The 26,724-nt window shown below is 62.3% G+C and overlaps 6 protein-coding genes across 6 annotated transcripts in view; 4 read left to right on the top strand and 2 right to left on the bottom strand.

Moving 5' to 3' along the window:
• Positions 1–2,084, top strand: part of MNEG_2920 (hypothetical protein) — a gene marked incomplete at both ends in the record, with an annotated part of 5,165 nt that extends 3,081 nt beyond the window's left edge. Inside the window, 5 exons of the mRNA XM_014048598.1 lie at positions 18–240; positions 464–591; positions 824–923; positions 1,372–1,538; positions 1,765–2,084. Of these exons, the coding sequence (XP_013904052.1) occupies positions 18–240; positions 464–591; positions 824–923; positions 1,372–1,538; positions 1,765–2,084 (938 nt within the window). The remainder of the gene's footprint in view (positions 1–17; positions 241–463; positions 592–823; positions 924–1,371; positions 1,539–1,764) is intronic.
• Positions 2,085–4,963: 2,879 nt separating this feature from the next.
• Positions 4,964–12,849, bottom strand: MNEG_2921 (hypothetical protein; the record flags this gene model as incomplete). The annotated part of the gene is made up of 14 exons (XM_014048599.1): positions 4,964–5,149; positions 5,409–6,206; positions 6,572–6,717; positions 7,019–7,148; positions 7,367–8,149; positions 8,319–8,565; positions 8,752–8,921; positions 9,125–9,844; positions 10,163–10,612; positions 10,903–11,084; positions 11,308–11,572; positions 11,764–11,948; positions 12,212–12,409; positions 12,813–12,849. The coding sequence occupies 14 exons, from the start codon at positions 12,847–12,849 to the stop codon at positions 4,964–4,966; spliced, it is 4,497 nt and encodes a 1,498-aa protein (XP_013904053.1).
• Positions 12,850–14,300: 1,451 nt separating this feature from the next.
• Positions 14,301–16,042, bottom strand: MNEG_2922 (hypothetical protein; the record flags this gene model as incomplete). The annotated part of the gene is made up of 6 exons (XM_014048600.1): positions 14,301–14,491; positions 14,682–14,802; positions 15,105–15,250; positions 15,467–15,567; positions 15,787–15,870; positions 15,996–16,042. 6 exons carry the CDS (start codon positions 16,040–16,042, stop codon positions 14,301–14,303), a joined length of 690 nt encoding a protein of 229 aa, XP_013904054.1.
• A 1,086-nt stretch (positions 16,043–17,128) lies between these two features.
• On the top strand, positions 17,129–19,138 carry MNEG_2923 (Succinate/fumarate transporter; the record flags this gene model as incomplete). The annotated part of the gene is made up of 6 exons (XM_014048601.1): positions 17,129–17,216; positions 17,498–17,628; positions 17,913–18,077; positions 18,306–18,383; positions 18,580–18,715; positions 18,909–19,138. The coding sequence occupies 6 exons, from the start codon at positions 17,129–17,131 to the stop codon at positions 19,136–19,138; spliced, it is 828 nt and encodes a 275-aa protein (XP_013904055.1).
• A 1,215-nt stretch (positions 19,139–20,353) lies between these two features.
• Positions 20,354–21,637, top strand: MNEG_2924 (hypothetical protein; the record flags this gene model as incomplete). The annotated part of the gene is made up of 4 exons (XM_014048602.1): positions 20,354–20,356; positions 20,527–20,584; positions 21,049–21,251; positions 21,557–21,637. 4 exons carry the CDS (start codon positions 20,354–20,356, stop codon positions 21,635–21,637), a joined length of 345 nt encoding a protein of 114 aa, XP_013904056.1.
• Positions 21,638–23,053: 1,416 nt separating this feature from the next.
• On the top strand, positions 23,054–25,544 carry MNEG_2925 (hypothetical protein; the record flags this gene model as incomplete). Its single annotated transcript, XM_014048603.1, has 6 exons — positions 23,054–23,125; positions 23,466–23,525; positions 23,831–24,132; positions 24,444–24,567; positions 24,909–25,047; positions 25,387–25,544. The coding sequence occupies 6 exons, from the start codon at positions 23,054–23,056 to the stop codon at positions 25,542–25,544; spliced, it is 855 nt and encodes a 284-aa protein (XP_013904057.1).
• Positions 25,545–26,724: the final 1,180 nt, after the last annotated feature.

The raw sequence follows: 26,724 nt of genomic DNA on the forward strand, positions 1-26,724 counted from the left end.
CACTCCTCTCCCTGCAGGCCCCCTCCCGCCGTCCCTGGGCGCCCAGCCGTCCCTCATCCACGTGGACCTCTCCAACAATCAGCTCACGGGGGACATCAAGCCCTTTGCCGCTGAGCTGGCTGACGGCAGCCAGCGCCTGGCATACCTCAACCTGTCCAGCAACCTGCTGACGGGGCCGCTGCCGCAGGAGCTGGGGGACAACAACATACTGGACCTCGTGTCCATCGCCATGCTGGGCGCGTGAGTGGCGCCGGGCTGGGTGGGACGAAAAATTACGCCGCACCACGGGAATGCCCTGATCGATGACCAGTGCCAGACGTCACTAGCAGCCACGCTGCTGCTGCGACTGCACTCGCATGACCAGGGCAAGATCTGCGGCTGTGCAGGTGTTGGCACGAGCAGCACTTCCTCATCATGTATTTTTGGCAGCCATCGACACCTCCTCGCCTGTTGTCGTGCGCAGGCTTCCCGTGAAGCGCGTCCTGGACATCAGCAACAACAGCTTCAGCGGCGGCACGTTCCCCCTGTGGCTGCTGGAGGCGCTGCCCCGGGAGACGGCCGACTGCAACGGCTGCGACATCACCGTCAAGGGTGGGCGGTTGCTCTGGGGAGGGGCGATTTGGGGCGGGTACTCTGGGTTGTCTTGCTTGATCGCGTTAGTTGTGGCGGGCTCAGGATGTGACGGATGTGTTTCAGGCTGACGGGTGTCCGCAGACAGCTCGAGCGTCATCCGATGGTGATCTCACGAGCATGTCAGCCAGCGGGCCGCTGCACCCAGCTGACGCCCGTCCCCCTTCCCGCTATGCGCGCCCCTCGCCCCCAGTCAACGGCCCCAACGAGGTCCTGGCGTGCCCCACCAAGGAGGAGGCGCTGCCTTACACGCAGCTGCTGGAGGAGGAGGTCAAGCTGCTCATGAAGTACAAGTGAGGCTTTTGTGTAAGGCCTGCATGGACGCAATCAAAGCATTTCTGGCTGCCCATGGTGGCAGGGGCAAGGGGTGATTGACTCAACGGTGGAGGGGAGGGCGTGCAATACGGAGGTGGCCTTTTGCTGTGCCTGTGGGAGAGGGACTCCGACGATGGGTATGAACAGTATATGTCTTGGCACGCATAGCACACCCGGGTTGGATGCGTCTGAGAGGGGCCAAGCTTTGACAGGACAAGGCAACTGGTTCACCACACTGCATCATACGTTTGTGCAGGGTTCAGTAGGCGGCAAACAGCCCGGGTTTACCCTTGTGCTTGCCAGTCATCATGCCTGCTTGCTAATCGCTCAGGTGCAATCAGCCCGATGCTGCCGGCGAATGGCTCCTCCCAGGCCCCCGCTCACCAGCTGTACCTCTCCCCTCTTGTGCGCTCTCCTTTTGCGCAGCTTCGAGTGCACAGCAGGCAATGGCAGCTCCATCCCGCTGCTGCAGGCGCTCGACGGTGCTTCACCTGGCTCCAAGGAGCGCCGAGCAGACCCGTCGGGCACAGAGTGGACCGAGGGGAGCGCCCGCAGCGCCAAGGGCGGCGGCATGCGGCCAGGGGCCATCGCTGGTGAGGGTGGCAGCCGCACAGACGCACTGACCGCGGCTCATCAGGAACTACTTACAGTGCCCTTGGCTTTGTTGCTGACGTCATCGTTATCGCCCCACAACACTCCGATGACTGCTCCCAGTCCTCACTGGGAGCAGTAGTGGACTGCTCCCAGTCCGCTCCTGATCAACCTCAATGCAGTTCCTTTTCTCATGCGAGCTCATGCGCCAACTCACCTGTCACCCAGGCCTGGTGATAGGCGTCCTGGCGGGGCTGGCCGTGCTGGGCGCAGCAACCCTGTTCGTCATGCGCCAAACCAAGAACTGGCGCGACGGCTACACCAAGGAATCGTTGAACGGCGCCGGCGGCACCGGCCGTGCCGCCAACGGCCGGGCGGCTTACGGCGGCGGTCAGGGGCGCGGGGGCGGCTCGGGCGCCGCCGCTGGCGGCCGCCGCGTCGGCGGCGGGTGGGGAACGCGCGTGGCTGCGCGCGAGGCAAATGGGGACGCGTTTGGCGTGATGCCAGCCCCGCCAACCAACGTGTCTCGGCGCGACTCGCAGCACTGATGCCGCGTTTGCTTGCTGGCAGGCCAGAGCACCACTCTCGCTGCTGCAGCGCCCACATTCCGGACACTTCGTGATCAAGGCACGGATGGTGCAAAATGCACAGAATGCGTGACTGCGACGCATATACGCTGCCCTGGGCGCGCTGATGCCGACCCAGTGACGGGGGCAGCGCTGGTCAGGCCTTGGATGCCTTGGAGGGGCCCGGCCTGCACTTGCAGCTGCTGCAGGCTGCGGGCATGAAGGCATGGGCGGGGCTAGTGGTGTTGCTTCCTGCACGCCCGCAGCCTTGATTTCCACGTTGCCACCCTTCTGGGGGCACGAGTGGCACACACAACCAAGCCTTGCTCCTTTGTACTCCTTCGTTATTCAGCCCCGCTGCGCTGCAAACACCGTCTGGCCAGCCCTGCTTGAGGGCAACGTTTCAAGCCGAGGGGCGCTGACCTGCCTCGCCACGGGTGGGCCAAGGTGGCAACAGCCACCTGCACGTGAGTGGCAATTTCCCTTAGGGGTCGTGCGTGGCTGGAGCCTCGCAGTCAGAGCTGCAGGTGGAGCGGCGCATCCGCAGCACCCCTTCCAGGGTCTGCTCTTATGATGATCCAGAAAGCCATCGGTGTGGGCTGCCGGTCCCAGCTGTGCGTTGTGACAGGCGATGGGGGCGCTCGTGTGCCAGGTCTGCTCCTCACTTTGTAGCACATCCGTGGGTTGCTGGCCGTAGTTTGGTACCGCAACCTGCAGAACTGGCTCGCGCCCGTGCGGCCCATGCTCCCTGCGACCCTGGTGGCGTGCGTTGCCTTGTGGCTTTGTGTTTACGCTTATGTGCGTTCGTCAGAACGGGATCGTCGCCGGTTGGTGTTTGCTGCTGGGGTCTTGGGGAGGTTGTGCGCGACGTTGCACCGAAGTCGATGCTGCACATGTGCGTCACTTTGGGGCCCGCGGCTGTGATGGCATTCGCCGGCCCACACCAAGCCCCTGTTGACGATGTCAGGCCCTCACATCTTGTGCTGACTGGGACCAAAGCGCGACCCACATCAGCGAGGACACTCGCTGTGATTGTTATTGGGCAACAGCGCGCGCCCTTTGGGTTCGCGACGCGCGTCTGGGATGCAGTCGATGCCACACCTTGCACGCGGCACTGTTTCAATGGGACTGGGCACTGGCTTGTCCATTCACACAACACCGTATGAATTGGATTGCCATTCACCACTCTGCGCACTGCGTGCTGTGTGCTGCCTGAGCACTCATGCCCGGGTGCATGACGCATGGCTGCGCGCCCCGCGCATGCCGCTCCGCACACCGCATCGTGAACCTACTAGCCCTTCCTTCAATGCGGTTGCTGCACTGCCCATGCACATACCACCAGCAGCCAATTCTGCGTGCCGCTGCCAACACTAGACAGTTTCGGCCGACGCTCACCCTCAACACTGGCTTGCCCTGAAAGTGGCCAATCACCTGAAAACAGCATCAGCAGCTCCCCACCTGCTTGTGCATATTCACAACCCTTCATTAGCTTTGGTATCTGTGCAGGTGCAGGTCACACCTGCTGGCACGCTGCAGTGATTGCAAGTCGACCCACGCAGGCCAAGTTGGAAAGTGCGCCCTTGGCGCTGCCACGACTGTGGTCTGTTCATTGCAGAGTGTCGCGCCAGGACTCCCCATTCTATTGCTTACGATGCTCAGTCTTGAACATGCTACGGGCAAGCCATTTGTTGTGCTGTGTAACATTTCCATTGCTTACGACGCCCGAAGCACTGTGTTTCCATTGCTCCCACGGCACCCTGCATGCACTACCCGCTGCTCTGCTGCTGCGCACCGGCAGACGGCAGGCTTAGGTGTATTCGCACCGTCCTCGCCCAGCTAGCTGCAAGCAACTGCCGCATACTGCTGCGCCAGGCAAGCAGCAAAGCCCGGCCCCGTATGGCGCAACCAGCAACGCGTGGTGTCAGGCAAGCTCGCATCTTTCAAGGCAGCTTCAGGGAATGTCCAGGTCTGGGAGAGGTGTGACAAAGCGTGCATCCTCCATCAAACCACACAAATCAATTTCCCCCGCGCCCGCTTATCGGTGAGGACAGAGAGGTTTTGAGCAGCGGTCTGTTGGAGTGTTTGCACTCGTCACTAGCCTGGCAGGCAGGACAACCCTCACGCATTGCGTTGACCCCGACATCACTTGGCTGAAAGTGAGTGTGATCGCCGCCAAATGGATCCAGCGTGCACATCCAATACATTGACGTGCCTCCATTACAGCAACGGCGGCTCCTGACTGGTGGCTTTCCAGGGTTTTGATGAGAGGTGCTACTTGAGCCCCTGGCAATGCATGTGGAATCAATCGTCAAATAGACTGCAGATGTTGTGCAGGTCCAAGGCCGAGGCCATATCTGTGATGACAGTGGAAACCAGAGCCAAACGCAGCAGGCATCGTGACCTTGTAGTGGGTTATGACAGCGAGGGTGACATCACAATGCTGCAAAGGCGCACTTCTTGCATTGATGCAGTGCATCAAAACGAGGAATAAGTCATCACGTTTATCACTCAAGCGCAGAGACGAACCAAAACCACTAACACATGCTCTGCAATTGGGCTGCACATGGGTTGCCTTGTGACCCCTTCCCCCCACGCACTATTCTCAACTATCCTCGCACCCAGCGGATCGTCCCCTGGTCCATGGGTGGGCGAGCATCAGCCTTGCTCGTCACTCTACCCTGGGGTGGCCCCAGCACACACGGCTCTGCTCTCGAAGTATACGCAGTTGCGTGCCGCCAGCCGTGGCTGTTGCTGCATGGGCGTCCTCCGCGCGCTGCTCCGCACCAGCAAGGTCGCGCAGCTGTCCGCCGAAGGTGAGGCGCCATGACAGGCCCCGCCTACACGAGCATCGGTCTGGACAATCACTTCTCGAGGAGGTCCCTGTAGCCCGCCCAACCTGCTGGCGCCGCGTACCCCGACTGCGCCATGACGCCCAGCAGCACCCCCGCGGGGCCGTCCTCGACCGGCAGCCCCGCGCGGTCGCGGCGCGCGTGGCGGAGGGCCTCCAGGGCGGCGCGCGCCTCTGGCCAGCGGCCCTCCAGGTAGAGCTGTCGTTTGCAATGAGAGGAGCGGGTGGGTGGAAGGGGGGGTGGAAGGAGGAACTTGTGGTGAATGTTATACAACAATTAAGCCGCTCACTCGGTGCACGTGAGCGGCCAAGCCAAGAGGTCAAGTGCGGCGGGATAGACATGAGAAGCATCGCCACAGGACATGCCATCTTAGTCCCACCCGCGGGCGCCCGGCCGTCCAGCAAGCTCGATTCGCCATCCACTGTGTGTGGCGTCCCCCATGCGACCCAGCACCCACCGCAATAGCGCTGTCCCAGGCCGCCTTGAAGCCCCAGTCCAGGCCCCAGGTGTCTGTCACGAGAGGGTTGTCCACCCAGTCGTCAACACTGCCGCCACCACCACCACCACGGCCCCCAATAAGCGCGTCTGCCTCGTCCCCCTGGCCCTGGTCCCCCGAGTCAGACCCGCTGTCATCGGCGCCCTCGCCTTCGCAGTTGTGAGTTGGGATGCTGGGGGCTGCAGATGTGCCGCCAACGGCTCGCGGCTGCATGCACACCACGCTTGCGCGCGCCCGCGCCGCCGCGGACGCCATCGGCGGTACAGCCGCGGCCGCCGGCGCGGCCGCACTGCTGCTCGCCACCCGGGGCACCGCGGAACCCGCGCCAACAGCACCAGTATCGTGGGCCGTCGCGCTGCTCAGATGGGCCGCAGCTCGCGCCACAACCGACTGCCGCAGCGGAGGCAGCCGAGGCGATTTTTGGCACCACCCTGCTGGCGGGATGCTGGCGCCACCGCCGACCGACTCCTGCACCTCGTGATCGTCGTTGCTGCGCCGTAAATGCTGCCGCAGCTGCGCACTGACAGCGACGGCAGACCCCTGCACCGCCGCTGCCGCCGCCACTGGCACCTGCACAGCGGCAGTGGCAGCTGCACCAACAGCCCAGGCGGTGCCGCCCGCCTGCCGGTTGCTTGGCGGCCAGTGGCCCCTGAGCATGGCCTCCGCTATCTCCGCGGCCGCCCCTGCATCCAGGTCGTACGTGAAGAGGCCCACGGGCTGGCGGCTGCCCTTGACGGTGACGCAGTCCACCTGGCGCACCTGAGGTGTCGCGGCAGTGGTCGTGGCAATGTCAGCGGGCTAGTACTCTTGTTACCAAGGGATGTATTCGCAAGCAGGCGGCTGCTGTCGGGGCTGATAATTGGTTACACAAGCATGCAGAGTCCACGGCTGCCAAAACATGTACCTGGGTGAGAAGCAGGGGGTATGCAACCACTGCTGCTTCCAAACAGCGTTTGCCACCACAGGGTTGTCAAGCTAGGGAGTCCAACACCTCATGGCACCAAAAAGCACACATTCTGCGTGCCCGCCTCTTCCCTCAGAAGCCCTCCTGCCCCCTGATCAACCCATACACTTGCCCTGTCGCCCGCAGCATGCCTGATGCAACCGCGCGGTGCTCTCCTCACCCGTGCACGCACTCCTGGAGAGAGGCAGTCCACAAAGTCGCGCGACAGCAGCAGCGGCGTGGAGTACTGCTTGGTGGCGGCCTCGAGCCTGGAGGCCATGTTGACGTTGGGTGACAGGTACGAGGCGTCGACCTTGTACTCGGAGCCTGGGGGTTCAGCAATACAAGGCAAAAGTGTGATGGTTTGGACGCAGTATCATTAGGACGTGGATTCAGGCCCTCATGTATTAAGCAGCAAGCCCCATGACATCTGATTCGGAGAAAGCTGTGGACACAACGCAAGCACACGCGATAGAATTGCTGCCTGCGCACCTTGGTGCTATTGGCTGGTTTGCTGATACTCTCTTATTCCACTGCAGGGCCCCCACTCGCAGCGGCGCAAGAGCCATCTCGCATTCAATCAGCCTCTTCAGTATCACTGCGCGCATGCTCACGCACACAGGCCCACCTATGGCGCCCTCGATGGCCCAGCCCACGTGCAGCCCAAAGCCCATGCGCACTCTGAACCCGGGGATGCGCGCGTTGAGGGCCGGGTCTCGGCTGTAGCGCTTCAGGCGGCTGGAGTGCGCAAGCGCCACCTGATGACGTCAGCAGGGGTTGGGAGAGGGCGGGATGAGGGCGATGGTGCCTGTGAAGCGAGGCCGGGATCCGACAGGCAGATGCACTCCCTTCTAACGGTCGCACGCCTCACAGACCGGTCATCAGCACAAGCTGCCCCTTGACAGCACCAATTGCCACCTGCTGCACCACAGCCCTTCACCAATGCTGGCCCCCCTTCAATAACGGTCGTGCACACCTGGATGATAATGAAGCTGGCCAAAGCGCCGTCAGCAATGCTATGGACGATTGCACCCTTGGAGGCCGCGCTCAGCCCCACGTGACGCACAGTCTTGATGCACGTCACAGCACGCTTCAGCGCCGCCGTCGCCGGCGCACCCGCCGCCATGTTGCCCTCTGCACCGCGAGGCGAGGCCTCCGGGATGCCGCTGCCGCCGTTCGGAGCGGCGGTAGGCAGGCTGGGGCGCGGCAGGGACAGCGCGTGCGCGATGCTGTGCGCGCGCTGGAACGCCAGGTGCGACAGCGTCCGGTCCAGGTCTGACCCCGGGCGCTGGGCCGCCGTGAAGCTCACACCCCCTGCAGCGCCGCCCGTGCGCTGCCCAGGGTGCTGCGGGCCCAGGGCGGCACCCGACGCACTGCCAGCGCCCCTCAGGGACCGCTGCAGCGCCTCTGCCCAGCCGGGGCCGGAACCGATGCCCAGGGCGGACGGCCCTGCGCCCGAGCGGCGCAGCGGGGAGGCGCCGCCATCGGGCGATGAAGCCGCGCTGGCCGCCTGTGGTTGCTGTTGAGCCAGCGGCTGCTGGTGGCGCTTGTCTGCTGATGGCCTCTCTTGGAAAGACACGTGGCTGCCGGCCAGATCCCTGCCTGCGCCAGCGCCGCTGGGGCGGCGGCGCAAGGCCTGCGGCCCCAGGGACGGCTGGTCGGGGACGAGGGAGGGCGGAGCTGCTGAGGTGGCGACCTCGCAGCTGGCGTCACCATCGCCACCAAGCCCCAGGCCGGGCCACTCCAGTGTGGCAGTACCCTGATGGGGTGGGTGGGGGGTTTGAGGCGCAAGGTGGTGACCGGCACCACTCTATTCCGGTGACGCAAGAGGACTCCGACAGGTGGCGAGCATGCAAGTGCATACTTGGCATGTGTCAACCCCCCTCAGGCAAAGTAAGCTAGGCCCGTAGTAGGTGCGTGAAACCCACCAGAGGCCCAGCGCCGGGGCCGCCGCCTGGCGCACTAGGAAAAGCCGGGGTGCCGCTTGCGCCGCAGGTGCTGCCCTCCAGCTCGCCGCTCTGCCATGCGCACACCGAGCCCGCGTCCCCCCCGCCACTGCCGCCGCCAGCGGCGGCGGCAGCGGACAGCGATGCGAGCTCCCTGGCCCGAATGCCCTTGGGCAGCTTCCAGACCAGCAGGAAGGCGTCGCCAATGTTCTTATTGGCTGCGCCCCCCCTGGGGGAGGGATTTGCATTGGGGTATCATGTTATAGGCCTCGTGCAAGTGTTTTGGGCGCCTTGTGCAAATGTGGGGAGTAGATACTTGTCCCATGCCACGGCTGTGCCGTTGGCGTTTGCGTGATCGGCGCCTCTCCTTTAACGCAGCCAGACGCAGTTCAAAGCGCAAGCCTGGCAACCGCACCTTGCAGCCACGGCCGCGTGCACGATGTGTGATATTGAGTTGACAAACTCCATCACACCCTCCTGCAGCACCTCTGTTGCGTCAGTGAATTGACGGATGTCGCAAAACCCAAAGACAGCCACCTGTGCTTCCGTGACGTCATCAAGTGTGAGGGGCAGGGACGAGTGGGGCTGTTGAGTGGAATGGGGCAAGTACGAAAGATATGCGCACTTGACCACATGCGCTGTGCGGACAATCAGATGCGTGACAATCATGTGTGCCTCACTCTCTAGAAGCATGGATTTCCAGGACCTCCCACTGGGTTTGCCCTTCTTTGCTCCTTAGTCCCCTCCCAATGCTCCCCCCCTTTCCCACACGGCCTGCCCAGGCTCACCGTGCGCTTGCCGGGCACCATGGGGTTGAGGTCGCCCCCCTCCCGGATGTTCTCAGCTATGATCTCGGCGCCGGCATCACCAAACCCGACCGCCAGGAGCGCGCAGATCTTGTAGACACTGCTCTCGAGCAGCCGCGTCTCATACTGCCCCTGGTCCCCCTCCTCACCACGACCGGTGCCAAACCACGCCGCCGCCGCGTCGCGCACGGCCTGGACGCGCGAGGAGCACCAGGAGGCAACGGCGAGCGCCGCCGGTGCCAAGGCCGACGAGAGCGCGCTGGACAAGCGGAGGGTGATACGCTGTGCTGCATCGCGCAGGGCGAGCGCCACACGGCCCTTCAAGCCGCTCACGGGCACGTCCCCGCCCTCGCTGCCACCGCCAGCTGCCACCAGCCCCCTGGGCGCCGCCAGCTTAGCCCCGCCGTTTGGCGCCGCCAGAGCAGATGCCACCTTGCCCGCCCTGGTGCCCTGCACTGCGTCGCTGGCCGCTGCCGCGCCCACGCGATCGCTTGCGCCGCCGCCCGCGGCGCCGCCCGCCTTTGGCCCGAACCTGAGTGTCGCCTGCATGAGGGGATCTTCCGCCATCTCCCGCACCCGGTCCACCATCCTCTCCACGGGCTGCAGCACCAGGCGGCGCGTGTCCCTGTGAATGAAGTAGGACCCGGCCGCCAGCAGCACCACCAGGAAGAGGGTGCGCGCCAGGGACAGCATCGAGGACACCTGGACGGGTGGGGGGTTTGGTGTGGAGGGGTTTTGGACAGTTGTGTGCACGTGAGTGTGCGGGTGCGTGTGTTCATGCGTGGTGTCTAGTGTGTGCGTGCGTGTGTGTGCACGTGTGTGCACACGCGTGCATGTGCGCGTGCAAGCACGCCAGCACAGCATGACATCAGTGAGCGGTGGGAAGCTGCAAAAGGCATGCAATATCGTGAATCACACTCCCACTGCCAAATCTTCACACACATCGAGCAGGTATTTGCCAGGGAGGCAAGGGCTAGCAACCCCCACCCCACCCCACCCCACCCCACCCCACCCGTCTACCTGCAGGCTCCACTTTGTGTCGTACAGGGCGTAGCTCACCCACACTTCACACTGCCGCGCCACCCACTCAGCCTGCCCTATCGCAGCCCTCTCAGCCACCAGCTCTGCTCGGCTCTGAGAACTTGGGACCGCTGCCGCCCCCGCCGCCCAAGCCGCCGCCATCGCGACCACTCCCGCCGGCGACACCACCGACGGATCGATCGCGCTCACCGCCGCAGGCACAGGCACTTGCAGCACCACGCCGGTCGTGGTGTTGGCGGCGCCCGCGGCAGCTGCCAGGCAGGTGACGCTGGTGGTAGCTGCGTACTCGACTTCCAAGTAGCGCCGCTCCAGGCGGCCCCCGGGGTGTGTTGGTGCGGCCTCCACATAGGTCTGGTTGGCCACCACAAGGGTGAGCAGCCCGCCGGTGCGGCGCGTCCCGAGGCGGTACATCACGTGACCCTGGAAGGCCTGGTGGATGGGTGGGTGGATGGGGTTCGAGACAGTAAGGTTTGAGCTCGATGCAGCGGGCTGTGATGCCGTGGTAGTGCGATTGGCGGTGGCGGTGCGGACTCTCCCTTTTGCGTGAGGGCCGATGGTGGGGTAGGTTGACTGCTCAGCAAGCTGCAAGAGAAGGGTAGTGTGACTGTGAGGTCGCTCAGTCCAAGTGCAGCTGGAGGAGGTATCCCCATCAATCCCCGCCCTGCCAGCCAGTGCGCTCGATGCAACTTGAACCCACGCCAGCAGGACGCAGTGCTCACCTGCAGCGCGTTTGCAAAGGCACTCGTGCTCGTCCCGGCCCCCAGCGCCACGTGGTGCAGCATGGCCAGGCCCCCGACCGCCATGGCGGACGGCTCCCCCAGCACACCGCTGCCCAGCTCCAGGGCGGGCAGCACGACCAGCATGGCCAGCACCCCCAGGATGATGCGCTTCATGGACAGGTCTGGGCACACCCCCCCGGACCGTGTGGATGACACGCGGTGAGAGGGAAGAAACGGGTTGAGTGGCGCTGGTCCTCAATCCAAGGTGCGGCAGCTGGCCATGCAGGATGCCCAGGTCCAAAACAATCGTGGTGGGCCGCGCCCCGCCTCAAGCTTGAGGACCGTCTGACGCGCCCCCCCTCCCGCCGTGACTCTACGCCCGCGTGCCCCCGCCAGCGCGCTCACCTGACAGCTTCTGCCCGACGCGCGACTCTGTGAAGCGGTAGCGCTGCAGCACTAGCTCCGCAGCATCGCCACTGCCGCCGCCCCCCCAATTGCTGGCATTCTTGCGGCCGCCGCCCCCCGCCTGGGCTGCACCACCCTTTGAGGTTGAGGCCGCCCTGCGGCCCCTCTCCCGCGCCTCAAACTCAGAGAAGACCCTGACAAGCTGCAGCATGCGGAAGAGGCGCAGGCTCTTGGCAGCCCGGCCGGCCTTGGAGCTGATGAGGGCCTGGTGGGTGGCGGTGGGTGTGGTGTTTGCGTGGTTGACGCATGTAACTTCGGCTCTACGATTTTGTCAGACGTACCGCTGCTTGGAGGAGTTGGGGAGCTGATACGGCATAATAACACCAAGGTCAAACTGCAAAAGGCAGCCTGCCGTGAAACTCTCTTCGTCCTGGAAACCTTCCCACACATTCTCACCTGTGACCCCAGCGCCCGCAGCACCGAGTCGGGGTGGTCTGTCAGGTCGAGGTGCTGCTGGCTGGGACCCAGGGACAGCGCCGCGCGCAGCGCTGGCAGCTCAAAGCCCAGCGACAGGACGGCGGCGGCGTCAAGCCAGAAGTAGTACGACACGAAGAAGCCGGGGCGCGCCACGCTGGAGAGGGCTGGCACACGGAATGACGGCGGCCCGGTGGGGGGTGAGTTCAACTGTGGTTGGCTTTTTTGTTGTCAGCGCTCCGCAAGGGGGCAGGACAGCAAATACGCAACAGGGGTCTTGGCCAGTGAGACAAACGGGTAGGGGTTGGGCTGGACAGTTGTTTTGCTCACCACGGTCACCGTACTGGCACTACACTGCACCGCCGCCCGCACACCTCTCATCCTCCAAACGTCTTGTGCGCTGGCGCTTTTGCCCCCGGCCACGGCTCACCGATCTCGACCACAAAGGCGCACAGCAGCGCCAGTGTCACCCCCTCCATGCCGATGTCGGCCATGGGCGGCAGCGCCGCGTACTTGAAGTCCTCCTGGATGATCACAAACAGGCTGGCAAAGATCAGCAACCACGTAGTCACGGGGTGATCCAGCGCCCACAGCAGCCGCAGCCTGCGCCGCCGCCATGCGGCCGCTGCTGCCTCGCGTGCCGGGAGGGCGGCCCGGGCGGGCGGGGCACGCCCGGCTGAGGTGCTGGAGGCTGCATGGCTGTGGGAGTGGCCTGTGTTCAAGCGCAAGAGTGAGTGTCGGTGCATGTGAGTGAGTGTGTATGCGCGTTCGTGCGTGTGTGTGTGTGTGTGTGTGTGTGTGTGTGTGTGTGTGTGTGTGTGTGTGTGTGTGCGCGCACGCGCGCGCGCGCACGACATCAAGCAATTTGTGACGTGGAGCTGGACGATAAGCATCGACAGGAACGCTGTGCCGAGATTCTCTTATTCATAGCTGCAAGATGCCACACCAAGGCATCAGCAGTGGCCTTTCCACACCGCCCCGGTCCAGCGCAGCACATGTGTCCATCGATCACGACCGCCAAGCCTGCCCACCTGGCCCTCCTCCATCACGTGTAGCTTCAGTGGCCATGACCGCACCGGGCCTGTCACCGGCCTCCACGCCATGCTCCTCCTCGTCCCAATCCTCGTCGTCCTCTGACCCCTCCCCACCCCCCTGCTTGACGCCTGCCAGTCCTTCCTTGCTGTCTCCGCCTGTCGAGCCGAGGGCAATGTGCAGCTGATGCAGCCCAGGTCCCCCAGACTCATGCAGCAGAGGTGACATCCGTGTTCCCTCCACTGGTACAGTCACTTCTGCTGATCGCCGCATCCCCCGCTCGCTCGTGTGACGCCTGCTGCTGTCGCCCCGACCGCCGTTGCCGCCGCTCCCAACCCTATCGGTGCTGAAGCCGCCATCGCTTGGATGCTTGCGTCCGCCAGCAGACCCGCCAGCAGATCCTCTATGAGACCCGTCTGTCGAGAACCGGCTGCAGTTTTCCCCGTCGACTGAGCGCCGCCTCTGGCGTCCAGAGGAAGGCTGTGCGAATGCAGGCTGCAGGGAGTGGTCAACGCCCATGACCACAGCGGCTTCCGCCTCGGCGCCCTCCAACATCAGGGAGAGCCGCTGCCGGCTCGCCAGGACGCCTGGGTGGTGTATGGCGGGTTTGGGGATGCTGCCTGATATCGCATGTGCGCGTGAATCAGGATTGCGGGCGCGCATGGAGAGGTGCGGTGCTTGCAACTGGATGGGGACAGGGCCCTTGAAGAGACCACATGCGCCCCTTGTATATGCCCACGTCAAACCACGTCATGACAACGCGCACCCACCGTTGGAAGCGTCAACTAGGCTGAGGCGGCGCCCCCGTGGCGCCTTCGGCTGCGACGGCTCAGCTGCCGGTGGCGATGGCTCGGCTGCGGCAAACGACTCACCCTCGCTGCCTGCCACAAAACTGCTGCCGCCGCCGTTGCCAACCGAAGTGCTGACGGCATGCAGGATGTTGGGCACGCCTCCCTCGGATTGCTGCTGTGCCTGCTGCTCCATGCTGCGAGCTGGCTCCTTGCCGCCCCGTACTGCTCAACCCTCTTCCGCAGACGGACCACCGCACTCTGCTTGAACAGGCGCCACGGCGCCAACCAGGGGCAGCCTAGGTTGGCCGCTGCATGCGCAGCGCCATGCTGTCGTAGACGAGCCGGAGGCCAGGAGTGCGGGCCCAAGCGCCAAAAGCGCCGCCACCGCCGCGCCAAGATTCAGAACACAAGAGCCCTCAGAGTGTAATCCAAACACAATATATACGTTTTACTTTACGCACGGCTGCTAGCCCTCGCGTGTTTCTACACGCCAGATCCGCGGTCGTACAATGGTGCGACCTGGACTGCGCTGCTGGAGGCGGGGTCCAAAGCCGGCTGCTGCGTATCACGGGTGTATAAAAAAAGCTTGAATAAAAAATCGGTGTCAAGCGGGTTCATCGATACATGGCCGGCCAGCGCACGCAGCTTGGGTGGGCAGATTTGAAATTCTTACGTGATGTGCCGCACATGCGCCGCTCAAGAGCGCACCTCGAGGGGTTCCACCGCCGCGCCCTCCTCCTTGCTGCTGGCGTCTGCCAAGGCCACCTGTAGCAGCTGGTGGAAATCGTCCACCAGCAGGCAGGCCCCTGCTGCCAGCAGCACGTCCCGTGGCTGACCAGTTGTGATGCCCACTGCCGCCACGCCCGCAGCCACGGCGGCCCGGAGGCCTGCGGTATGGGAGACAGTGCAAATTTGATGTCATGTGAGATCAATAGCAGCATCGTTGACACCAGCAACATGCACGAGGGTGCAGGTGTTTGTGGCGACGGTGGAATCCGCACCCTGCATTTGTGCCTTCACCGCAAACCTTGTCCCAAGACCGAGGACATGTACAAGATTGAATTTCTCAAGAATCACCTGCGGGTGAGTCCTCGATCACAAGAGACTCCTCGGGCGCCACCCCTATGAGCTCCATGGCGCGAAGGTAGGGGTCTGGGTGGGGCTTCGCGCGAGCGCACTCCTCACCCAGGACAATGACCTGTTGTGTTTTGGGTGAGTTGGTGGTTCAGTTGGATGTTGGGTGGGTTGCAAGATTTGGCAAGAGAGTGTGTGTATATGTGAGTGTCTGGTCGGGTGTGGATATCTGTTCGTCTGCAGACGGCGGCGAATGATTTGTCCACACAGTCGGCTGTTGGGTGTTTGCCAGTGGCAAATTGCTTCAACCTGAGGATGTGTGTGGCTTGCAAGGATGTACAGTAGGAGATGGAGTAGTGGATCTAGGTGCCTCTGGCTGCTGCCACCCATCTGTCCACCCCACCGGCCAACATTGGCCCCTCCCACCTCAAACTCCTTGTCCAGCCCAAGAGCAGCCAGCATGAGCTCCGTGTTGGCGCGCGGCGCGTTGGTCACCGCCGCCATGCGCACGCCGCGTCTGCGCAGCCAGTCGATCCACTCTGTCAGCCCCGGGGTCCGCTGAAGCTGCGAGCCTTGAATTGGGTGAAGCGCGTGCAGGCAGCGGGTCGCGGACGTTGTTCTTGGTTGCGGCCCGTTGCTGCAGCCGTAGGAGCAAGCAGCTGCAAATAAGTGAAGGCACCCCCCTGTTTTTTTGCCGCAGCGCACCCCTGCGCTGCTCCCACACTCCCCCTGCCGGGGTCATGACCCCTGGCGGAGAATGTGCGTGCAACGCAATGGTCCAAACGCACCCGCCAGGTCCCTGAAGCGCTGCTCCTTGTCTGTGTAAAACACCATGTGCTGCTCCACACTCCAGGCCGGGAACAGGTCGGCAGCTATCTCCGGGTTGTGGCTGTCAAGACACGGGATTGCCAAGTGAAGGACAGCATTATGGCACAGATGTTACTGTGCTCCACTCGGCGCAGACGCGCACGTGTTCGGTGATGTTGGGGCCCGAAAAGTGCCCCCTCTGGCCAGTGGGCGCTCCCACCCCGCTGCCGCCCCCCCTTCCCCTCCCGTGTGTGGCTGCGCCTCTCCTCCCTTGGCCGCAGCACGGCTGCCATCCACCCACCGTCCGCTGATGCGGGCCCTGAAAAACGCCTCATCAATGGGGCGGCCGCCGTCAAAGCCGACCTCTGACAGGATCTCTTGGAAGCTGCAGGGGCCAAGGAGACAAGGGGGCATGGGTTGCATGAGAATGGCCTTGTCAACATGGGGCACACCAGTGCCAACATGGGGCACAACAGAGACAACCAGGATCACGTCATCGCCTCCCCTCACCACAAGGCCCTGCGGAAGCCCCCTGAGTTGAAAACAGGCAGCTGCATGTCGTGAGCTGCACGCAATCCTGCGCCCGAATTGAACGGCCCTCCTTTTGAAAAGGGCCGCGGATGCTCACGCCAGGAAGTGGAGGGGGTCCGAGTCTGTCAGGGTCCCATCAATGTCAAACAGCACGCCGCGCACGCGGCTCAAGTCCGGCAGCGGCCGCGGCGTGGGTGAATCCACGTTGCCGCCGCTGCTGCTGGCTGCGTCGGCGCTCACGTTGCGGAGGCCAGGACTACTGCCGCGAGGCACTGCAGGGACGCGCCCCGCGTGAAGGGTTCGGGGGTGACAGTGTGCTGGGTGGGAGACCGTCAGGGCGTCGCGTGGCAGCAGCACTGCAATTGCATATGCCATGCCCACTGCTAGCGCCACTGCAAGTGCTAGCATGAGCGCGGCTGGCCGTAATGCCACCCGTCTTGATTTCGCTAGCACAGGCAGCGCGGCGCGTCAGCTGGAACTGCACTGCTGCACAGCAACAACAAGCGCACCGCCAGACGTCATCTTGTGTGATCGAAACACAGTTGCCTGGCTTCTGTACACCTTCGAGCTCGTCCGCAGCAGGGCGCCCGCGCTGCCCCCCCGCACAGCGGACTGCATTCGACCTTGAACTATGCTTCCGGCGAGCGTCTGACCAATGGGTCGGTCGTAATATGTCAAATGGCCGAGCAATTATTCAACAGTCACTCCTCACCCTGATATAAACCCCTCACTCGCACGAAAGTGTCGATCTGTATCATACCAGTACTGTCCGAGTGCATCGGCGGGCCTGCAGGCGGCCTTAGAAACGGCACCTGCAGCTATGGCGGGAAGAGAAGAGCCGCCCAAGCTGCACACTGTCAGCCCGTTCGTGAAGGGCTTCGCAGGCACGTTTTTACGCGCTGGACCTCCGCGCTGCGCACTCGCCTCACTAAGGCGATAACAGGGAGCATTGAAAGGTTATGCTGATGGCTAGGAGCTTGTTCGCGGCCGGCCACCCCGGGCGGCGGCGCCGCCGCCTGGCGCCGCCCATGTGCTCGCTCACCCGAGGCGGCCGTCCACGCGTGGCGTTAATAATTGCTGACTTGAACCGTTGGAAACTGCGCTCAGGTTCAATGGGAGGGGTGGTGGAGGCGTGCTGCCTGCAGCCAATTGACGTGATCAAGACGCGGCTGCAGCTGGACAAAGTCGGCAAATACCACGGTAAGCGGCTGGGGCATAGAGCTTGCCGGAGGCTGGTTGGGCAGGGCAAGGGCAGAAGCCTGAAGCTGTGGTGTGCGCGGCATGAGCATCGGTGCGCCAGCCGATGGGGCGCCATGGGTCTGGCTGCAGCAGGGGGCCAGACGAGTGGGTTGGTGGGGCAGGAACAGCCTGTGGCATTAATAAAATCGATTGCTCAGACAGGCCTCGTGGCTTGCAACATATTGTGAAGCGGCACAGGCATCTTGTCAAGATGTCCCAACATTTGCCTGGCCTGTGCGTAGGCATCGTGCACTGCGGCCGCACCGTCATCGCTGAGGAGGGGGTGCGTGCGCTTTGGAAGGGGCTCACGCCCTTTGCCACGCACCTGACCCTCAAGTACGCCCTGCGTATGGGCAGCAACTCGGTGTACCAGGTGGGCTGGCTGACGGTTCAGCGGAGGCGGCTGCAGTGTGAAAGGGGGGGGGGCCTGCGTGCACACCTTGGTCGGGGTCTTCGAGGTCATCGGGCAGCGGCCAGCAGCATGCAGGCTGCCCCTACAGCATCAAGTCGATTGGCGGTCAGCGGCGCCGGGCTGCACCACGACCGCAGAAGCTATGAAACACAAGCAGCGGCGGAGGACGTGTGTGCGTCGGTCAAGGCAACTGCTGCATTGATGCCTGCACCCCCCTGATAACGTCCGACCCCACCCCCTGACAGAGCCTCCTGCGTGACAAGGACGGGAAGCTGACAGACCTGCGGCGCGCGGGTGCGGGTTTCATGGCGGGCATCACCGAGGCGCTGCTGATCGTGACGCCCTTTGAGGTGGTCAAGATCAGGCTGCAGCAGCAAAAGGGCTGCGAAAAGACGGGGCTCAAGTACAAGGTCGGCTGGGGCGGGGGTGCTTGAAGCGGACGGGGCGCCTCCCGCTGCGAGTTTGTGACAGCTGCAGGTCGCTTTGGTGTTGACTTGCACTGGCCGCTTCTTATCTTCATCCAGCCAGGGAGGTCAAGATTGTCGCTTTCCCCGGGAAAAGCTGCCCCAACACGCCTCATCCGGGTCCCCTCGTCTTGACCAACGCCACTGCGGCGCCTTATCCCTTGTCTCACCCAGAACCCCATCCACTGTGCGGCCACCATCATCCGGGAAGAGGGGCCGTTCGGGTTGTGGAGCGGGGCGACTCCCACGATGGTCCGCAACGGCACCAACCAGGCACGTGGCCAACACCAAGTGCCCCCACAGTGGGATTGTTCCTACGATAGGGTTGAAATTGCCGGGCCCCAATTTCATCCTCAGACTGCTGGCTATTGAACCAACACTGCATGTGTAGGTGTTTTTCTGAGTACCCCATCTTACGTCACCCCCCACCTGCACCCCTCACCCCCAGCTGTGCCTGTTCTGGGCCAAGAACCACATGGACAGTCTGCTGTGGGACAAGCATGAGGGGGACGGCAAGATGCTCACGCCATTGCAGTCGATGGCCAGCGGGTTCAGCGCGGCATGCCTCGGGCCTGTGGCCACAGGTGGGGCTTGCAATGGGGTGGCAAGGCAAAGCTCAGTATGCAGGGACGGCTACTCAGTGCTTTGGGACAGGTTCGTGGCAGCCAGCACGTGCGGCGGCGTGCCAGTCAAATGGACACATCACTTTTTTGCCGATCCTTCTGAGTTCATCTGCATGCTCCCCTGTGCCCCCTGCCCACCTCCCAACCCACCCAGGCCCCTTTGACGTGATCAAAACGCGGCTCATGGCCCAGGGCAAGGAGGGCGGCAGCCTCAGGTACAGCGGCCTGCTGGACGCGCTGGTCAAGATCCCGCGGGAAGAGGGGATACGCGCCCTCTACAAGGGCCTGCTGCCGCGGCTCATGCGCATCCCGCCAGGCCAGGCCATCGTGTGGGCCGTCAGCGACCAGATCACAGGGTACGTGGAGCGGCACGGCATGGCGTGAGGTAACGCAGCAGCAGCAGCACATTCAACTGTACATGCCGAAGAGGGTTTTAGCCTGGTTTTGCCCGTGCAAAATAGAGATTTAACCGGCTGCCCTAACCCGAGCCGAGGCTGCGAGTGCAGCACCAGTCACGCCCGTGGCATCTGCTGGCGTCGCGTGACGCCAAGGATGAGCCACCGCTGCAGGCTGCTGTTGCGGACCCATCCTCCTGCCTCGTCTGTGGAATCAGTGGCAGTGCCGAACCCCCCACGATTTCTGCATCGCTGTGGGCGGCGCGTGGCGCCAATCATCGTTGCAAGCAGGCACCCATCCCTTTGTCTTTTTGGTCTCACTCCTTTGTTTTTTTTGTTCTTCTCTCACGCCGCCTGCAGTCAGCAATTTCAGCGCGCTTTTACCACAGGCTCTACCTCTTGTTTACCCCACTCCGCGACCCCATTCTGCCCCCATCTCTGATGCTTCCACGCACGACCTGTGCCCTGCCCACGCACAGCATCACAACTCACCATAACCTCATCTCCACCCATAGACCTGTAAGTCTCCGTAGACCTGTAAGGCGCCATCCATAGGCCTGTCCTCTGTCGCTCAATTGCAGCGCGCTGACTGTGGTGGCTGCCTGACGTCGCAAGGGTGCAGCACACCACGGAGTAAAGCTTGCAAAGGCGCAGGAGACTGTGCACAGAAGGCCAGGTTGGCCACTGAGCAGGCGGCCGCGCTCAACTACGACATTAAACCCTTACACTGCGCCGCAAAGTCATGTCCGTGTCAACGTCAACATGTCCGTGAGGGTGTTGCAGCAAGCCAGCAGCAGCTGTATGGTCGGTCAGCAGGTAGACCCTCGCATAATCCTGTCTTCACTACCGTAGGTTCTCAACAACAAATATGCATATCCCACACAGTCCTTGAACTTCTTTATTTGGAACCCCAAAAACAGCATATCATACACACAATTGTCGCACCCCCCCATTGAGAACGCACTGCTCTCTGCGCAGCGTCAGATCCCAGGATGCAGTCGCTCCAGCAGCAGCGGGTGTTCAGCACGCAACCACGGGTCTGCCTGCAGGGTGTGCATGTTACGGCTGGTGGACGCAGCATGACGCGGGCAACCGAGGTCTCGAACTGCAGATCAATGATCCCGACGGGCATTTCTTCACGCAGGCTCGCGTTTGGCGCCTACTCCACGGTCACATTACTTCAGGACCCGTAGCATCGGCAAGGATGGTGCGTTGCTCACATTGTTGCTTGCCGCTGGCCGTTGGTGTCCCGCCCGCGGCAGGCTCGTGCTGTCAGTGCTCTGCTGCTGGCGGCGCATGCCGCACATGAAACTGCCCCTTCAAGAAACTCCTGCCTGCCCCGCACCAGTGGCGGGGGCATGGTTGGACTTGGCCAAGCTCGTGGCCTCCGAGGGCAGCAAAAAGGGTCCATACGACGACCTCGCGTACAAGATCGGTGCGCGGCTGGGGCAGTGGTGCCTGGCGGGGGGGGGGGGGGGTGCGCCCCGCTGCATGCCCACGAACCTGCTCGCGCCCGTAAGCAGGTCGGGCCAGCAGCATGTGCCTTCGGCGATGGGCTCTGCAGGCAGGCCTTGACACAGCATGGGCACGCCTCCTCAATGAAAAAGCACGCCGCCCTGCTCGCAAGTGTGCAGTGTAAACAGCAAGCTCGACGGTCTGTCAGGGTAGCAGTTGGGTGATGCCTGATTCCAGCAGAGGGTGCCTCTCATCTGCTGCTGCTGCTGATGCTGCACCACGCGGCTGAGCAGAGCGCCGATGTCCCCAACACCTGGCGCGTGTGCCAGCGCTGACAGGCTTCTTGCAGGGCGCGAGACGCTGCATGCGACGTTGCCGTGCCCCCGTCCGTCACGCCATCCTCCGCTCCACCTCTGTCCCCTCTTCGATGCAACCCACCCTCAGGCCGCGACGTGTACGTCGACATCGCGGGGTGGCACCTCTTCCTGCGCGACATGAGCGCAGTGCCCGGCCTCAAGATGGCGGCGGCGCTGGCGGCGCAGCTCGGGCCCACCGCCGCTGGCGCTGGGCGCGGGGGGCTGCGCGAGAGTGATGTCAGCGCGGTTTTGAAACGGATCCCGGTTGACGTGGGCGGCGGCCGCGTTACGGTGAGGGGGTGTCGTGCAGGGCAGCGGGGGATCGCGTTGTGTACGGCTGTACAAGCCGTTGGCTCTGGAGCGAGGCCAGGCCAGGGAAACTTCGGTGGTGGCCCACCCACTGTCAGCCCGCCACCGGCACCCATCAGCCAATCGTGTGGCTTGCCGTCAGGGTGAATCCAGGTCTGGGCTGGGTGCCCAGCCTGTGTCGCCCGTGCCGAGTTTGGGAAACATGTCGTTGACCGTCCTACCCAAGCTTGTTCCAAGCAACACCCCCTGTCCCTGCTCCCCCCTCCACCCCCACCCACCGTCCGCAGCTGTCGCTGTACGATGTGATGCCAAATGGCTGTGTGAGCGACCTGGTGCGTCTGCTGGAGGACTGGGCCAAGGACCAGTAGGCTTGAACAAAGCAGAAAGGCAGTGGGTGCTGGCGCCACAGCGGCGCTGCAATCCACAGTTTTGCTTGGTTTGTGGCTGTCATCCTGGAACGTTGCCACTTGGCATTGTTGAGTAAGCCTGATCCACCATATTGGGGCTGAGTCGTTTCAGAGTGGTCAATGATGCACCAGTTCTTTAACTCGAATGACTTGTGTTGATGACTTGTGTTGATCAATTCAAAGCACCACATAACAATTTGTTCGCTATTGTCCTTCGATGGCGAGCCCTTGGACCTGGTGTACTTGACAGGCACACGCACACACGCACGCACGCGCACGCGCACCCTCGCACACACATGCCATCAGGAACAGTGTCCCAACACAGTGAAAGCAACACTGGGCAACGTTGAACTCACTAGATGGCAGATTTGCTAGCAGGGACTTACTCGAGGATGCAACATTTTGACGAACCTTTAACAGGGAGAAGGCGAACGGTTTTCAGGGATCTTCATGCTGCGGCTATTGGTGCCACAACCTTGGAGGTTGCTGAAGCTTGCTTGACGGCCAGAGTTCACTGCTGTCAAAATCCATGAGGTTGTTGAAAGGCCCTTCCACGTGGCCGGCTGTCTCGCCTGCAGCGACACCCAGATGACCAGACACTGGCCCAATGGCGGTGCCATACAGCAATTTCATATCAATGGCATGAATACCTTCCAACATGTGAATTGAACACGGTTTTGTGCCCACTCATGCGGGATCTCTGTTCTCACAACCGCGGTGGCGCGACAGTGCGGCACGACAGCACGCAGGGCATGAGCAGTCCAAGGGACATCCGCTCGCGGACTCGCTGTCTCCACAAGCTAGGCAATTGATATCCTTATTTCACGATCTTTTGCGTCATTTCTGGTTTGCAACCCCCCGCGTCGTTCCGAACAGATTTTCGACAACGGGGAACACTCCTGGCGCTCTCGCTCAGCCAGCCTGCGTATACGATATATAGCCGTGCAAAATGCTGCTCTTGAGAGCGAATGTCACCGCAACAAGGCGCTGGGCAGGCCCCACAGCAGGCCGTCCCTGCGCCCGCATGACTCAGGAAACATCACCCCGGCTTGTTGCGGCGCGCGCCACGTCGACTGTAGTCAAAAGCCAGCCAACCTGGACAGGTGAAAGTGACGATTTTCGAGTAGTGCACTTGCTGCGGTCCATCCCACCTCTGTCAATGCCAAGACGCGTCGGGACCTGCCCTCGCAAGGGTGGCTTCCTGGTGCCTGCGCAACCACCACCCAACCGCGCGTCAACAGCAACATCCTTCATGTTCACCGTTGCAGTAACCAAACGCAACCACTCACACCAGGCGAGGAGGTGGTGTCCCGACTGGTCAACGCGCTCATTCGCTCCCCGCTCTACGTGCCCATGCGCTTCTTCGCACGCGTTGCGATGAAGCAGACTGCTGCACAGCGCGGAGTTGATTGGGATGCAGAGACACAGAAGATCCTGTCAGATCCTGAGGTGCGCACGTATGCGTCCGAGGAGATCCTTCCTTGCCACAGGGGTGTGGGGGGTGTATTGAATATGGATGAAGATGGGTTTTCAACCCCAGCAGGAAGTAGGGAGGATTCTCAAAATGCTGTATAAGCAATGTGTGCCCAGAACGCTGCATCGACATGCCTGGCGCCCCCCTGCGCACCGACGGAAAGGTGTCCCTGTCCTGGGGCGCCGGCACATTCACATTTTCCACGCGCTTTACAGCAGCACTACCCAGACAAAACACGGTGCAGTCAAAGCAGCTCCCACTATGCATGCCCAGTGAACCCTTGAACCCTGCTGGTCTCTATCTCTCACCTGGCAGCTGCCCAAGATCAAGGCCGCGATCGAGCAACCGGAGTTCATTTACCCTGATTACTACATTGTGCCCATGCACAGGTGCGGGGTCATGCAAACCGAACAGTTCCAAGCGAGGGTAGATGGAATGGGCGCTGTCGAGCAGCAGCGGCGACAGGGGTTGTAGCAAGCACATGCACTGATGCTAACACGATGATCGCGGTCCCTAGCTCACCTGCTGCCCGCTGATACAATTGAGAAGTGCAAGGAAGCTGAACACCGCTGTGAAGCAGCTCCATCATTTCAGACCCACCACTTGTCTAGCAAAACTGTCAGTCTCTTCCCCAACACTGCTGCAAACCTGCCACCTACCACCAAACCCGCAGCTACCAGGATGGCAACCTCAACTGGCTCGCGGCCGCAGAGATGAGCGCCGCGTCTGCGGTTATCGCTTGCCGTGTCTTCAGGGACCTCGACAGCGCAGACGCCGCGGTCCTGCGCTTCCGCACCACCATCACTGCGACCATCCGCCAGTACCTGCAGCGTCGCGGGCTGCGCGACCCGGAGGACGTCGTCGATGTCGGGTGCAGCACGGGCATTGGGACGCGTTGGCTGGCGCGGGAGTTTCCGAGGGCGCGCATGACGGGGCTGGACGCGTCGCCGTACTTCCTGGCTGTGGCCGAGCTCGAGCAGCGGTGGGCACGTGTCGGGGCACAGAGGCTCTGAGCTTTGCTTGGCCACAGGATTTGCTGCGGCTGGGGTTTATTCAGACCCAAGTGCTTGCGCAGCATGACTATGAATTTTGCGTTATGAAGCGTGCGTTCCATGATCTTGGCGCGCAGCAGATTGTTGGCGGTCATTATTATTCCCGCCCGCTCCTACCTTGCAGTTCCTCGTGTTGTCGCCAGCTGTGGGATACTGGCCAATTTCTGCCGCTTCCTTTGCGTCAAGCTCCTCAGTCACCCAGCCACTTGCCCACCCCCGTCTGCCCACGCCTTGCCCGAAGGCGCAACCCCCTGCCGGACTGCCGCCGAATATGCTTTGACCATGGGCTGGCAGAGGCGGCGCCCTACCCCGCGGGATCTTTTGACCTGGTGGCCCTGCAGTACATTGCCCACGAGTGCCCCCAGGTAGGTGGGCAGCAGAAAATACGACGTGGGTCTTGAGGCCTCCGCCTGCACCGGAGTGCTGCTGTGCTGCCTTGGTTGCTAGGAAAGGAAGAGATGTGGCAGGATTGTGCAGCAATCAAATAAATCATCCAGTGTTGTGGCTTTTTGCTGTTTGATTCATCAGCACATACACACCTCAACTTTGGCAGAAGCGCAGTAATGCTCATCACCTCTGCGCCTCCCATCCATCCAGTACCATCTGATTTGAGTTGTCCCCAATGCGCTCAGCCTCCCAACTCCTTTATTTGCCCATTAAAGCACCCCTGGGCGTGCCTCTCACCCCCAACACGCGCGTCCCGCAGTCCGCCACCCGTGCGTTCCTGGCAGAGGCGCGCCGTGTGCTGCGACCGGGAGGTGTGGTGTGCGTGGTGGACAACAACCCGCGCAGCCCAAGGCTGCAGTCCATGCCCCCCGCGATGTTCACACTCATGAAGAGCTCAGGTGCGTAAGCGCTCCGGTGCGTGAGCGCTCACGCGGGCAGCTAGCGGCCCGCGTGCCGCTAGCGGCCCGCGTTTGGCAACGGAAACGCCCTTATCGGGGCTGGTACGTATTTGGGGGTTGACACAAGCCTGAGACATCCCTCGTCGCACGTAGCACCCAGGGGAAGCCAAACCTCCTTGGTAGCGTGCTCTGTTTCAAGCGCAGCCCATGGGACTTGGGCAGAGTGCGCGCAGCATGTTGTGCACAACACACACACGGCAGTTTCATAACAGGCCTTGATTTGAAATGTCATATTCACAACCGCCACAAACCTGAACCCTCCTCCCGGTACGCATGCAGAGCCGTGGTCAGATGAGTTCTACTCCCTTGAGATGGAGGGGGCGCTGGTTGATGCGGGGTTTCGTGCCATCTGGACTATGCCGGTCAATACCAGCCACCACGCGGTGTTTGGGCAGCTGCCCCCCCTGGCTTCAACCGTGCCTGAGAATGGAGTTTGAACGCGAGAGTAATCGTGGAAACAATATGTTTCGACGGAGTGCGTGGTCTTTGATGCGGCGTTGGTATGTAGAAGCCGGCATCCAACAGGAGCAGCTGGGAGGCTGCACAAGTGCTGGCCACTGCCTTATCACCTCGCAGTGTCACACCGCAGTTTGGAATCCTGCCTTGAATGGCAAGGATTAGGATGAGAAACTAGGATTGCTACATCGTCTCATGGTCGCCCGCTTCTGCAGCCACTCATGCTCATGGGTTTTGGCTTGAAGGCATCAGCGTTGTGTGACTGAGATTCAGGTGGCTACTGTGCGCCGTTCAATGCAGGCGTGCACGAAGGGCCCAAGTGCGTGCTGGTCTGCACCGCGCACAAAGGCGCGCATGCGAGCAAGTGCGGGCAGATTTGCAAACAAGGGCGAAAAGCACGGCTCAGCCTGCAGGTCGGCGTATCCAGGGCAATCAAGCAGGCAAGGGGACAGCTGCAGTTGTGCAGGTGCCGGGGCAGCGCGGCGGCCTCAGCCAGCAAGGGCGGCCCTTGCAAGCCGGCCAAATCTTTCTCAACTTCCATGAGCAAACACTACATATATCAGGGCAGTTGGGCAAGACAGGGTTGGCGGGCTCACCCCCTTAAAGCGAGGCATTCTGACGTCACAGGTTCAGACCCACATCACCAGGTGCCACTAGTCACACCATACGTGTGACACCCTGCTGGTTCAAGCCATGCAAACCTCAGCGACTTGCTGTTGGTGGCACTAACTTGCCACCTGCCAGCAACACGCTGGGGGGAATCTGCCAGCTCTATTGACCCTTTGATCATGAGTGATCACAGTCATGCGAGATGCCTTGAAAGCAACGCAGTCTGTTCTGTGGAGCGAGCCGCCGCTGCCGGCCGCGCCCAGCCCGCTGTGGCTGCGCAGCCAGGGCCAGCAGCGAACTTGGAACTCCATGAAGCCTGTTACGACTGAACAGCGGTTATTGGCGGTTGCAGGCATTCCCCCACGTCCCCTAAACCCTAAACCCTGAGCACCTGGTAGCTTTTCACGTTGGCACCTGCCAGCTCAATGAGTCCTGCCGTAACCACTGCTCGCACTCAACCTCCTTCTATCAGTCATGCGTGGCTGGCAGCTCCATACAGGGAACCGACAAACCGTTGACAGTTGGAAGCTGAACGGTCACCTGTGCTGACGT

Source organism: Monoraphidium neglectum, assembly GCF_000611645.1.
Source record: "Monoraphidium neglectum strain SAG 48.87 unplaced genomic scaffold scaffold00348, whole genome shotgun sequence".
In the NCBI taxonomy this organism is placed as follows: domain Eukaryota; kingdom Viridiplantae; phylum Chlorophyta; class Chlorophyceae; order Sphaeropleales; family Selenastraceae; genus Monoraphidium; species Monoraphidium neglectum.